General features: G+C 39.8%; 1 protein-coding gene across 1 annotated transcript in view; it reads right to left on the reverse strand.

Moving 5' to 3' along the window:
• Window positions 1-295: 295 nt before the first annotated feature.
• The window catches only part of man1a1 (mannosidase, alpha, class 1A, member 1), a 195,011-nt gene continuing 180,403 nt past the window's right edge, over window positions 296-14,903 (reverse strand). Inside the window, exons 8-12 of the mRNA XM_038272736.1 lie at window positions 14,093-14,208; window positions 12,138-12,357; window positions 9,740-9,912; window positions 7,910-8,025; window positions 296-2,793 (exon numbers count right to left, since the gene is read on the reverse strand). Of these exons, the coding sequence (XP_038128664.1) occupies window positions 2,667-2,793; window positions 7,910-8,025; window positions 9,740-9,912; window positions 12,138-12,357; window positions 14,093-14,208 (752 nt within the window). The 3' untranslated portion in view covers window positions 296-2,666. The remainder of the gene's footprint in view (window positions 2,794-7,909; window positions 8,026-9,739; window positions 9,913-12,137; window positions 12,358-14,092; window positions 14,209-14,903) is intronic.

The raw sequence follows: 14,903 nt of genomic DNA on the forward strand, positions 1-14,903 counted from the left end.
GATAATTTAATACAAAATCTTAACAACAAAACTTTCCCTGAAGGAGGAAATTAAAGCTAATTAATCTGATGAGAAAACAAAAAAGATTTGATCCCAAAACTTTGGAAAAACGGATCAGATTCCCCCTCCGAGGAGAAGAAAAGAAATCCCCAATGAGCTTTAAAAATAATCATATAAACATGTTTGATTAAGTCGCTTCGATTTCATTTGTTTTTCTTTTTCAAAGAATAAAATCAATAATCCTTATTTTTTCTTCAGTTTTCCACCACATTTTGTCTTCTTTCATTTTTTTTTCTTTTGAGCAGAGCTTTTTCAAACCTCTGAGATAATCCACGCAGTTTTTTTTTTTTAACAACCTGCCATCTGCTGCTTACTGATGAATATGATCCGCTGCCACAAACATGATCTTTTGGCAAGATGAGAGAAAAAGATCTGCACGCCTTGCACATTGTGATTAGTAATGACTTTATAATGCAGCTAATTTCACAGTCTGCAACCGTTTCAGGAAGCGCAGTCGCAGTCTGATGCCACTAGATGTCACTGTAGTCCAGGAAAACGGACTCTAGGCTCAGATCGATTTACCTCAGAAAGCGGAAATAATGTTTTTAACTCATGTCTAGTTTTAGTTAAGTCTCCCTAAAAGGGACGGGTAGAAACTTAAAGCTGAAAGTTTTTTTCTTCCATAAATCCTTTATGTGTCTATAAACTGCTCCCTTGTCAGACTCCTTTGTTTTTAACAGTGAAGGCACTAGATTAAAAACTAAATCGCATACACCTCTGGGGTAAAATAGGGAAAGATCAGCAACGTTAATGACTGAGAAAACGACGTACTGTGGTGGAAAAGGTTTGATATGTCAGCATGTCTGTGAAGGTGGAGCATCTAGAGCAAAGTCCTCACAAAGGAGAGCAGATCCTGCCTTACTGATTAAAACAGGAAGAAAAAAAGAAGAGGAGAAAGTTTATCTGACGCTTTCTGTTAGGGTAAAGTTTATATCCACTCATCAATGGCATCAAGGTCACATCCATTTTAATAGATCATTTAAATTGTTGTTTCGCAGGACAAAATCATTATAAACCATCTAAATCTAATGATTTTTTTAAAGCAAAGCCACATGGGCTCAAAATATATTCATATACCGGTTGAACTGCAATCTTTAAAGGTCTGCATTCTAAAAGTAGTTTAGAATCTGGTTCTGGACCATTCTCCTGTTGGGAAACCAGACTGTGTCCAAGTTTCAACCATCTGACTCAAACTGTCTCCCTCTGGTGTTCAGAACTTTTTAGCACCAACCCAGAACCCTTCAAGCCTTCTGGGCTGAGCTTAACTTCAGCGATGAGGATGAGGCTACAGCGCAGGAAATGAGTCCAGCTTGACTGAGATGGCAAAAGTTTAACTAAAAAAAACAAACAACAACTGTCCGGCACAGTGGTGGTAGCATCATGCACTGTTAGTTAAAAAAATGCAGGAGAAGGAAGGCTGTTTTTATGTATTTAGACTTAGCCTAACTTGGACATATTAAGGCTTTTCAATAGAAGATTTCAGACAATTTTTAGAAAAGATGAAACATTGAGATTTCAAAAAGCCCAGATTTTCCATCCAATTAGGTTTGACTTTCCTGTTTAAACCTACAGCTCCTGTCAATACAACTTTAAAGCAGCAGAGTGAGAGCTACGATTCTGGGTTTAAAGGTCTGGTTTTATTCATGAAGATGATCTAATGATTTTAAACTGTAATGATAGCTGATATTAGATATGATTTACCAATAATAGATCAATTTCCCTGCCTGTTTTGACACTGAATAAAACAAATACACAGCTAATTATTCCTGCAGACATTTTCTTTGCTGAAAAATCTGAACCAAATAAAGATTTGATTTACTCCACATCATAGACCAATTTTAATCCAGTTTAAGATTCAAGTCTGAGTTCATGAAAACCCAAGAATAAATCTGTTTTTACAGGAAAGAAAATGGTAAAAAAAAAAAAAAATCAGTCAAACTAATGAAAATCTGAGATGAAGGAATAATCCAAAAGCCGGTGAAAGATACTGAAGAAAAGCTGCAGAAGAAGAACGGTGAGACAGCTGAGAGGTAGGATGGAGGCGTGATTGGTAGCAGAGCACAGAGCAGTCAGAAACAGATGTTCCCGTCTGTAAGTAAAGGAAAATCCCAGCGGTTCTCCGTCGCAACTGGTTCTTAATCAGACAATGAAGCAGCCAAATGAAAACCTAGAAAAAGTAACCGAGTGTCTCAGCTCACCCTGTCAGTCAGAGCCGAGGGTTTTTTTTTGTTCCCAAACGTCCTTAACTCACAGAGCCGCCTGGTTTCACCCTGACAGAAAACCAAACCGAAACGAGGAGGGTCCTGATAATAAGGTGACAGCTGATTGGATGGTCAGCTGATTATCTCTGCTTCTTCAAATCCAAACAGGAAGTTTTCATCAACCTTCAAGTTATCCTGTTTAAATAAGCTGCTCCCAAAAACCACAGATCAGTGTTTGATTAAAAAAAAACAAAATCAAATGAGGATCGACAGATAAAACTAGACTTAATCAGATCTGGTCCTTAAAAAGAAAAGAATTAAAATCTGATAAGGATGAATCTGTCGCCACTTTGGGCTCAGCAGGAGGCTCAGATATACAGGTTCTCACTCGTCTTGAGGCCTCTGCTACTCCACTTCGTTGTGCGTGTCTTTTTTCTCCTTCCTGATGACCGGCAGAGGGTGGGCCTCGGTGTTAAAGACCCAGTGCTCGAAGGGTAGGTGGTCGTCATCAGAGAAGAGCAGGTACAGATACCTTCAGGGCGCAGAAAACAAGGCGTGAAAGGAATGAAAAACAGAAACATGTCAAGCTCAATTTTAATGTAGCAAAGTTTCATTGAATTTTCAGCTCATTAGAAAATAACTCAAAATAAAAGATAAAAAACAACCCTGCAAGAAATAATTCTGTTTTTATACTCCAAGGGCTTCCTTTACACAATGATTTATTTAATCCACTTTATTTATACAGTTCCAAATCACAACATGTGTTCTCAAGGCACTTTACAGAGACGATTTATACGGTTTGATCCCTTTGATCTAAGCACATGATAAGCTTTTAATAACAATTATTGGTTTTATCTTATAAAAGCCAGTGTTTCTGATAGTAGTTAATAAATTTATCAATGGTTTAGACCATCTCTGCCTCTGGATCGAAGTAGACAATAGATCTAAAACCATACAGCATGGCAGGATGTATAAAAACATCGAGTGCATCTAGTTTAATAATTTCTTTCCATTTCTGCGCTATAAAAATATACCGTAGCTTCAGATAATGGAAATCTTTTAAACTTAATGAATACGTGGATCTAAAACCTTGTCATGCCTTAAGCCATGGTATTAATTGTGGAGATTGGGGACCATGCTGGTCGTCTTTGCAAAGTTGAGCTTCACCCCTGAAAAACACTCAGAGACAGAAGACAGGAAAATGTGATGCCTCCCCTGCTGCGCTCCCGGCGCAGTTCAAACACCTGTGGATCCAAGAGGGGATCCCACTTTAGCTGCTTTTCTTTGCCATCAGACCAAATGGAAAAACTCAGAATAATTCACTAAATGAGTTACTTAAAGGTAAGCCAATAAAAGGATCTACAGGTCTATAGGGAAAATCATAAAGTCCTGATTCGACATTAAAAGCTTAAACAGGAGATTAATGGTGATGGATTCTGAGTTTTGTGTTTTGTTCTCATCGATGAAAAGCAGCTGAACAAACGACAAAGCAGCGGCTGAATTCGCTTCCTCTTTGCAGAGAGCGATAAGTGATGGAGAGACGGCAGGGTGAAGTATGGCCGTGTCCTCGGCAGCAGGAGTGAGATGAATATCAGAAGCGGCTCTGCAGTAGGGGTGTACATCACCCCCATCATGGCGATTCGATTCAGTATGGATTTCCTGACCCAACGATTCGATTATTTTTGATACTCAAGAATACACCACGATATGATTCAATTCGATTAATTGTTTCTTTTTTTTTTAACACCTTACAGGCTAGACAATGTTTCAAATTTGAAATAAATCAATGAAAGCTGTAATATCGTTATGAATTTTTTTTTTTTTTTAGAAACAACAGCAAATAACAGAAATAGAAAAGTTGCACTCCACCTAATCCTATTAAAACCTCATTCACTGAAAAATACCTCTCCCAGATTGTAGCTGACGGCAAACAGTGCTGCAGACAGGAGGCCGGCTTGTTTTGTTTTTATGACCGAAATTGCGGAAAACAACTTGTGAAGTTTGACCCGCTAGAAGAGCGAGGTGCGCGAGAACGCTGGGATCCTTTTTCCAGCTGGATCTCCGCCCTTTTTGGCCCTCATGTCCCTCCGTCGTCGGACTAAACTCGCCCCCACTTCCTCACCGCCTCGGCCGTATCTAGACCCACAGCGTGTAGCACAGACCACGCTTCAATATTGAGCATAAATCAAAAATGTCTGCAACAAGCTCACTGCAACCCACTGCTGTAAGAGTATAACCAGGAAGCGAGGTAGGAGAGCAAAATAGGTTTAGCGCCACCGCAGCACGGGAGGGAGAATTACATCCAGGAGCAAATGGATAAAAATAGACCGGAGGGAAAAAAAACATGAATCGATTCTCTTGCGGACGTGTCGATGCATCGGATCGTCGGCTGTTGGATCGATGCATCGATACAAAACGATTATTATTTACACCCGTACTCTGCAGGATGCCAGGATCCCAGAGAAACATTACCGCTTTGGACTTCATGGACCTGTTACTGAATGGAAACCATGTCTTCAACCTCTACTCAGACATACAGTAGAGTCTGACTAATTAAGGGAAACAACGTTCTGAATGTTACATTTGGTTTAAATTGAAGTTTACACAGTGGAGAGATTCTCCTTTCTTTTTTTTTCTTCACAAGGAAAGATTTATTGATCAAAAAGTTCCACAACTCACTGCTAAACCAAATCCCAACATCTCATATGCTCTGCCTTCCTCAGAGGTGAAGACAATCCCTTTGGTCCCCAGTCTGTTTGGCTAACCTCCACTTTTTTGCAGAAGCCGTCTGGAGTATATGCATAAAAAAAAGGAGGAAGGAGGGAGCAGCTAGGAGCGGCTCTGATGGCTTCAATAGAATTAACGGAAACTGGGTCATAAATTTGCAGAAAGCTCTTGAAAAAAATGAGACGTTGGAACTGAACCGATGCAGTCATTGATTGAGCTCATCACAGTGGAAAAATCTACTCTGCTGCAGCCAATTTAAGCTGATTTATAGCGTCCTCAGCTTCTATTGGTGCCCCTGGCAAACACGCAGAAGGAGCCTAAATAAATCCACATTTTACTGCCATAACCTTGTATTTAAAAAGGAGTAAATTAAACTTTAATGTGAGATTTCACAAACAGATGAGCTGAAGATGATGACCCATGTTTCAGATCAAATATCCAGCTAAAACACCCAGTTTTATCAAACATGTTTGGGGAGAGCAGGCCCACAGCATCACAGATCCTCTGCCTTACCTAACAATGGTGCTTCTTCACTGAATTTTCTAGCCCCTGATCATTGTCCTCGCTGCATGTCCAGCCTTATTATTGACAGTTCAAATCATTTCACTGAAGGTAAGCGGTACGCTTTTGTTTCTCATCACTCATCTTCAACCTAAATGAGGAGAAATTATTCCAGTACATTCCTGAAACTTTCTTTAGAGTCTGTGGATCTTAGACTCATTCCTGGTCCTCCCTTAGCGGAGGCTGTCAGTAAACGGTGATGTGATCACAGGATCTAATCTCCTCAATGAAAAACGTTTCGGCATCTGCTCTTAACTTCCGTGCTCACTTGTTGTCTGATGGTAGACAGAGCGTGGAAATCTGTGGGGTTTATAAATCTGCAGCCAAAGGCGGAAAACAAACAAAGACAGGCGGTCCCAGAAGTCAATGTACGGGTTCTTTTCTTCTGTTTCGCTTCCACTACTTATTATTGGCAGAGACTTTATGCCATCAGAATTTAGCAGCTTATGCTTTGCAGGTTTGTAAATATATCCATCCCACGCTGTGGCTCACCAGCTGACAGCAGCAGAGATTGAAAACTGACGCCTGGGTTTGAGAAGCTCTACAGCCGTCGCACTCCTCTAGTTTAACTTGGCTACTACTACCACCAGAGGTGTCAAGTAACAAAGTACAAACACCGTACTTAAGTACGCTTTTTAAGTATCTATACTTTACTCCATTACTTATTTTTCTTCCTACTTCTGACTTCTACTCATTACATTTTCACACAAGTATCTGTAGTTTCCATTCCTTACATTTATAAAACAAACGTTACTTGCTTCTCTTGGCTTCGGTTTAATGTTTATAAATATTTATTTCACCTCATCTAATGCAGGTCATTGGCTCCATCCACATCTAGTGAAAACTAGTGTAATTGGATGAGTCATAGAACGCAAACACTCATTGGTTAGCTAAAGGAAATCATCAGAAGCAAGCAGGTGTTCTTAGAACTATAAACGTGAATTGTCTATGCCATGCTACAATGTTGGATTCAGAAAAATATGCTGAAATGTCTTAAAGGTTGAACACAGGCGAGAGCGTATCGGGAGACGGAGACCAACAAGACCTCCCTCATCCTTGGCCCTATCTCAAATAATTTTTCAAAATACTTGTAAAATTGAACTTTCAATTCATATAGTGGCATCTGGCTGTTTTTTTTAAAGGTTACTTTATACTTTTATACTTTAAGTAGTTTTTGGAGCACATACTTTTTCACTTTTACTTGAGTAAAGAGGTCAAGTTGATACTTCAACTTTTACCAGAGTGTTTTTAAACTGCAGTATCTATACTTCTACTTAAAGGGATAGTTCGGTATTTTTGACATGAATCTGTATGGCATCCCCATCACCAGTGTCATGCAATCACACTGACTTACCCCTGGCAGCGTCCTGTGAGCAGAGTTCTCGTCCAGTTTTGGTCAAGCCGAAAGTAGTCCGGCAGGTTTGCTAGACCCAGCGAAATAAAACGTTTCTCTTCCCAAAACATTATGTGTTCAAAAGAGTGATATTTTTGCATCCCAAAAACATTGTAGTGGAAAAAGTCACACGTCGTTATCAATTGGTCCTATTTTCTCTCTGTTCGTATCAGTGCGCGCCGTCATTCAGACAGCGAGCTCAACAACAGCCAGATGCATGTCTCCCTCCGCCTAGCTCCTAGCTAGGCGGAGCGAGACATGCATCTGGCTGTTGTCAGGTTAGTAGGCCCTAGCTGTCTGAATGACGGCGCGCACTGATACGAACAGAGAGAAAATAGGACCAATTGATAACGACGTGTGACTTTTTCCACTACAATGTTTTTGGGATGCAAAAATATCACTCTTTTGAAGACATAATGTTTTGGGAAGAGAAACGTTTTATTTCGCTGGGTCTAGCAAACCTGCCGGACTACTTTCGGCTTGACCAAAGCTGGACGAGAACTCTGCTCACAGGACGCTGCCAGGGGTAAGTCAGTGTGATTGCATGACACTGGTGATGGGGATGCCATACAGATTCATGTCAAAAATCCCGAACTATCCCTTTAAGTAACAAATGTGTGTACTTGACACCACTGACTGTCACTACTGATAAAAAATATAAAAATATCTTATCTATTCCCCTCAAAATACCTCAAAGTTTGTAGCTGTAAATGTAGCAAAATGGGAAAGAGTTAAAGTTATTATTACAGTCGTCTACCAAGTCTCTCTGTGCATGAAATAACCTTGCCTCAAACCTATAAGCCTCTCCATGACGCTGAGCTGCGGTGAATGACAGCTTCAGCTCGTGTGCCAGAACAGTTGACACCTCTGTCAGCTTAGGCCCGCAGGGTCCCAGACCCTCAGTGAGGCTCAATGACAACGACAATCACAGGAGGACAGAAGTGGAGGCTGTTCAGTTTGGTCTTACTTTAGCGTCTCAGCTAAGTAGAAGCTCTGCTGTACGTCGTCGTGGCTCGGCGTCTTGGCGTAGACGTCTCTGACGCCGCTGTAGCCCCCTTCTAATCTGCAGTGCTGCTCCAAGGCCTGAATGAGACGCACAGATAAGAGAGAACACTTTAAATATCACTGAACCCTCGAGCAGGTTATTTTTTTTTTTTATACTGACTGAGCTGAATAAACTCTTCCTCACTTTAAAGAAAATATCTTTTTTTTTTTTTTTACCTTTATTTAATCAGGAAAAAATATCCCATTGAGATTAAAAAACTCTTTTTCAATTGAATCCTGGCTAAGAGGCAGCAAAGTTACTTAATAAACAGAGATACATTAAATTAAATGACAGGTACATAAAAAACATATCAAGTAAAACAATTACAGATCATTGAGGCTGCTTCAAATTCTTTCACTTTCAACTTAAAAGCATTTAAAGATAAAAACTTAGTCAACTTCCAGTTTCTTTGTAACAAATTCCCTGCACAAGGAGCTGCGTAGCTAAAGGCTTTCTTCCCTAGTTCTGGGCAGGCAAAAGGAACAGTGAGCAACAGCTGATGGTTGGATCTCAGGGCAATAGAAGCCATACTTTTCTTTGTAAGTAAGGTACAAATGTAAGAGGGCAGTAATCCAAGAAGGGCCTAACCCTGTACCTAACCCTAACCCACCTGAGAGTACAGGTCACAGTGATGTCATGGCTTCACAGTTTGTGATGAACCATAATGAAGGATGGTAAACAGAGTCCAACATTTGAAGACATGAAGAAGTAGCATTGTTATAAAAAAGGTCACCATAAAAGTCTTAAAATAGTATGGGAAAGAGATTTGGGTTGCATTTTTGAAAATGGAATATGTGACTCTATTGTTTCTGAAAGCGGGAGTTATATATGAGAGGCCAAAGGGAAATTTATTCAATATAAAATTTTGAACAGGTATCATCTTACACCAGTAAGAGTGCATAAGATGGATATTAGCAAAGATTACTTATGCTGGAAATGCCAAAGAGCAAGAGGCACATTGCTGCATGCTTTGTGGGAATGTCCGCTGATCTCTCCAATATGGAATAGTGTTATAAAATACATGGAGGGATGGTTAAAGAGTAAACTGCCTATTTCACCAAGACTGTGCCTGTTGGGGGACAGAGGTTTGGTCCCAGGTGTCCATAAAGCAGCTTTCAAAGTACTGAACACTGGATTTGTTACCTGTGCCCGTCTCATTTTGACTCTATGGAAGATACCACAGACTCCAGCTTTCAAAACATGGAGAGAGAGAATGACTGAAAATACAGCCTGTGAGAAAATGCTTGGAAGACTGAACAACTACTCTGAGGCTGTAACAGAAGAATGGGACAGTTTTAGTGCCTATGTTTCTACTACAATGCAATAGTGATAACTTGGAACAACATCTAGGTTGCATTCGCATTTACACATAAACATATTAAATTAAGGAGTACCAAATTCTGATCTGAACCTGGACAAGACCAGGATCGGTCAAGCTAAGCGGGACTTAATTAGGTGTCCAGTCTGTATTTAATTGGGTGGGAACAATGTGTGATGGATGTGAATGCGGCCTTACAATCAACAATGTTTACCTGACTGTTTTTTTTTTTGTTTTTGTTTGTTGTTTTTGTTACATGTTCATAAAACAAAATAAAAAACTTTAATTATATAAAAAAAAAAAAGTCACCATAATCTAAGATTGATAAAAACGTGGCAGAGACAAGGCGCTTTTTTACTCTTAAAGATAAAAAGATGTGTCGATTTTTAAACTGAATAGACGGGGATTTCTCCTGATAGCAGAGATGTTTTTACCTGGACAGCCTCCCAGCCCCACTCTCTGTATTTGGGGTCGTGGGTAAATCTCCACATGTACATGTAGGTCTCGATGACCTCGGGGCGGAGAATGAAATATTTCTCATTCTGTCGGGTCGCGATGGCCTCGACTCCACCGTCGAAACGGAACGCCTCTGGACCCAGTTTCAAGGCTTCACACAGAAAAAAAACAACACAGTTAAAGAAGGATCACATTCTATTAGCATCATGAACTGATTTTACACAACCTGACAGCAGGTGAAGAAAAAAAAAAGTAGATTTACATGAAAACAAGAGAGATGATCCGTCATTTATCATTCAGTCTGAACCATGTGGCCTCATAAAAACGCTTATTTTCATTTTGCTGCTGGTCATAATTATCCAGAACTAAAACATGGAGACTGCAGAAGAGATCCAATTAAGGGAATATTTATTATAATTATTTAACATCATTATCAATTCCTACATTTTAACAAATTAAAAAAAACAATTAAAAAAACAACAAAATAACAGAATTAGCATTAATTACATCAAATTAATATGATAAATACAGTAAAACATGAATGCTACTGAGACAAATTGGGAAATGTTTATTACCACTGTGCTCTATCTGTAATAAGATTAATGTTTAGGTTGGAATTAATTAAATTTTGAGCTGAAATATAACTAGTTAGCCCGGGGAACACAGGCAGGTTTTCTGACACCAAAAGACTTAAATGTAAACCAAAGAAGAAAAGCCTTGAAAAGTTGGATTTATTTCTTTTTTCCTGTCCCACTGGCTGTGCAGCGGGTCACTCTATGCACCGCCACACACTGAGTTTGTTCCAGAAACTCCCCCAGCATCAACCAGCAGGGTAGTGAACATTAATATTTGGTTGCTGCTCCAACAAGCTCAAAGAAGATGTTTTACTTTATTCTTTTTCTGTTCTCCTGAGCTTCTGCCATGAGTAAGTACGCTGTTTACTGAAATGTTTTATTGATCGTGCGTGTCTGAGTCTGCCCCCACTGCTACAGACGGCCTGTGTGTTTCCAGACAAATGTATATGAAGGAGAACCTGGCTGGTTTTCCTTGGGATTTACTTTGTTTCTGAGTCTCTCTTCCTGTCTGACTTATGATATTCCCATCGAACTGCTGCGTAGCTCCAACGGAAAAAGACCAGAACTTTATCATTTGACCAAAATCCATGGATTTCAATGACATCTAATTTTCTATAACTGGACACTGAATTATGTCTGTTGTGTTCTGGCCTTTAATCAGCATGTTAAAGAGCCTTAGAGAAACAAATAAAGGGATACGTCTGAACACCAAGTCAACACAGGGGTCTAAAAACAAAAATGCTCCAAGGGAGGTTCAGGCTTCTAATGCTTCTGGATCTTATTAATTTAATGAGCCTGTAACATTATTAGAAATGGTAACCTTTCAAAAATATGTGACCTTAGAAGATGTGGTTTAAAGAGAGCAGGCCTCACTTCCTTTACTATGTCCAGAAAAAGTCTGTGTCATCTAGGGCGGGGTAAAAAAATCCATTTAATCGATTTTGAATCGATTCCATTACATTTTTGCAAAACCGATGTCTAGGAAATGAGATCGATTCATTTTATAGTGACGGGCGTGATGTTCACATTCAAATGAGCAGGAAAGATGCTCTCAAGATGACTTCGAGCCAGACAGCTCCAACTATAGCCAATAGGTTGACTGAAGACATTAATAAATGGGGGCTGACCAGCAAACACCCTGTAGTTGATACAGACAATGCTGAAAATATGGTTTGTGCATTGAAGATAATGCAGCTCATGCATGTCTGCTGTGTCACGTCTGCTTGCTCGAGTGAGGCTTCACTTTTTCACTTTTCACTAACAAGTTTGCACTTATGAGACAGTTTTGTTCACATCTCAAGTTTAAACTGTCTGATTTACAGGTTTGCACTTTGTGTTTAATGTGACAGGAAAAAAATTAAATACATGATTATTTTGAAACACAGTTGAATCACTTTCAATATTGTAAAATCAGATCGAATCGAAATTAATCAATTTAGAGCTGTATAAATCAAAATCGAATCGATTCAGGACTTTGGCCAAAATACTCAGCTCTAGTGTCCTCTGGATTTATATGGGCTTAGAAATAAGATGAATCAGTATTATATTACTAAAAAGACATCAAAGTCCATGTAACTTCCATATTTTTCTTCTTTTTTTCAATAAAAAGACAACATTAGTTTTTGTGACCACCAGATTTTTCCAATTGGACAAGGTCAGCCCACATTCAGGAGTCTGATTTAAAAGAAGAACCAGCTTTTAGGTGGAGCTTAATTCCTTAATCTCACAGAAAAACTCTTGGTGACTAAAATGAACATTCAGTGGATGTTCTATCAAATATCACACCAGCAGATGAAGTTACCTGTCCTGGCGTATGACTCGTGGCAGGTGCGAGCGATCTCCGCCGCCTGCTCCATCTGGTGGCCCGTCTTGTCGTCGGGGGCCCCGTCTGCGCCCAGAGCGATCATACCGCCGGCGAAACACGTCAGGTGGCCCATCTTGTGCTCCAGCAGCCCTCCTTTCCACTCCGCTATGTAGGTCAGCCCATTGGTCGACTTCCTCATCAGATTGGTTTCTATGGCCTGGAGGAGAGGATGGCCAGGGTCAGCCTTGGCTTATAAAGAATCCAGAGATTATGGATTCTTCAGATTTACACGACATTATTAATTTTTTTAGTTGAACTGATCTTTAACCTTTGACCTAGACACAAGTTATTTTGCCTTTTTTGTGACTTTAAAACAAACTCTGCTTAAACCCATCCCCCGCCGGCCTCTTTTTAACAATCCGAAAAAGAACGAATATAATCCTCTCAGATGATAAGGGATTATGGGGAAGGATACGCAGCACGTGTTATATAAGTATTTATTCTAAATGTAATATTTTTATTCTATGGTGGAGCATATTAAGACAGAAGGACAGCAGCTTTCTCCAGATGGACCCATCCTGTGTCGCTGCAGCTTCATTTGATTTCTTCAAACAGATAAAAGCTCCTTGCATGAGTGGGCTTCATCCTCTGGCCTTGGGAGGGTTCTTCTTTTCATTAACAACATGCACATTTCTGTCCTGACATCCACTGCATGAGGCTTGTCGTTGGGTTATTTGAGTAAACGGACATCTGTAATGCCTGCAGATGGAAATAAATACCTCAGCAGGACTGCTTTTTATCACCCACAGCTGACCTTGCGGTTGCCGTCCGCCATTATCCAGCAACATTTATTATGACTCAGAGGGCGCATGAGGGATTCAAACCCAATGGGGTAAACAGGAACACTTCAGCAGCTGTAAACACAATCACCGATGTTGTCCACTTAGTGACAACGAGCAGAAATTACTCCTCCACTCGCTGCTTGGTTTACGTAATACCCACAGATATTCTGTTTCCTTGGTCTGGGTATATAAGCGACAAAAATCTGCATCACTGCATTTATTATAACACAAATATCTGCCTCTGGGATCTGATTGAGGACGGCATTCAAAAAGCAACCAGCAGCAACTTCAGGCTTTAAATGAAGAACAACATTGGACTGTGCTCTCCTCTGTATCCTATTCACACCCCAGAGACACAGAGACATACAGATTGTTAATCTAGTGTGTCTGAATATGTAAAAAGTACGGAAGAGGATTAAGGCCACTGGAAAAAAAAAAAAAGCTAACTGATTTTTAAATTTTATTTCAGGTTAGTATCGGAAAAAAGTCAGAATTCTGACTTTAATCTCAGAATTCTGACTTTTTTCTCAGAATTCTGACTTTTTTATTCTAAGAATTCTGAGATTAAAGTCAGAATTTCGAGAAAAAAGTCAGAATTTCGAGAAAAAACTCAGAATTCTGACCTTAATTCTGACTATTTTCTCAGAATTCTGAGATTAAAGTCAGAATTCTGACTTTTTTCCCATACTAAACTGAAATAAAATTTACAAATCAGTTAACTTTTTTTCAGTGGCCCTAATCCTCTCCGTAGAAAAGGGATTTAGGTGTATTCATTTAGAAAGTAACATTGATTTTTCTTCCCCTGTGATTTGCTTTGACATTCGCCACTAAAACATAGATTCCCTTTTATACCTTTTTACAGATTTTCTGTTAGGATTAATGAGATGTAACTTCAGGGTCAGACAGCAGTTTAATTCAGAGATTATAATCAAAACAGTTTGATCCTTTTGATTTATTCATGAAATAAATATAAAGATAATAAAAAGGCATGTTGAGCCATCCTTGTTTGTATTCCTAATATACTGAAATCTCTGAAGCTGCTGCTTTGTATTTTCCCTAAGCATGTAACCCAGTAACAACCCTCCCAGCATGTGTGTGTTTGTGCATCACCTGGAGGGCGTCATAGTACATCTTCTTTCCTTCCTCGTCAGTTTTGTCAGACATAATCCAGGCTTTTAGCAGATACTCATAGAAACTGTCGCCGAGGCCACCCACCGACACGTGATCTGAAAAGAAGATAAGCAGAGGGGCATAAATCCCAACTGCAGCACGTCTGCTGGGCCGCCGTACAAACACAGACACGGTATTTGTGTGGAGGTCGTTAGCGCAGGGAGCCCTGCCGGGCGGCCGAGCTGTATTTTAGTTTTAGCCCTGCTGACAGTCGGCGAAGCCTCATCCATATGCATGTGTCATTAACGCGGTCCGGCCGTGTTTGTGAAGAGCAGAGATTAAATGTCAGCTGTGATCATTCTGAAGCGACGAGAAGGGAGGACGGTGATGAGGGGGGTTTGGTTTCCAGCCAATAAATCTACCTGCTCTTCTACGACTTCAACTTTAGAGAGGAAGAGAAGCAGGAGGGCAAACCTTTGAAACGCCTGAATAAGACGCTTATGCTGAAAAATCAACATTTTTATCCCCATAAAATAAGGTCATAGCCGTCTGGATGAGTCTGCAACCTACAGGCTAAAAAGAAGAGCCGGTCATATATGAATAATAAAAATCAGGAAGCAGATTTAAGATCTAGTGTTTCAGAAAACATCGTTGCTGCAACCATTCATGGTTTATGATTTATTCAACAAAAGCAGCCCAACTGCTATCATATGCTTAGATGCACTCATCTTTTCTTTACTTTATCTCAACAGAAATTCTACTCCTACCTAAAATATAATAAAACACTAGCTGCAAATATACTGTTATTACT

Source organism: Cyprinodon tularosa, unplaced genomic scaffold (assembly GCF_016077235.1).
Source record: "Cyprinodon tularosa strain WSP-4 unplaced genomic scaffold, ASM1607723v1 ctg84, whole genome shotgun sequence".
Taxonomy (NCBI): Eukaryota; Metazoa; Chordata; class Actinopteri; order Cyprinodontiformes; family Cyprinodontidae; genus Cyprinodon; species Cyprinodon tularosa.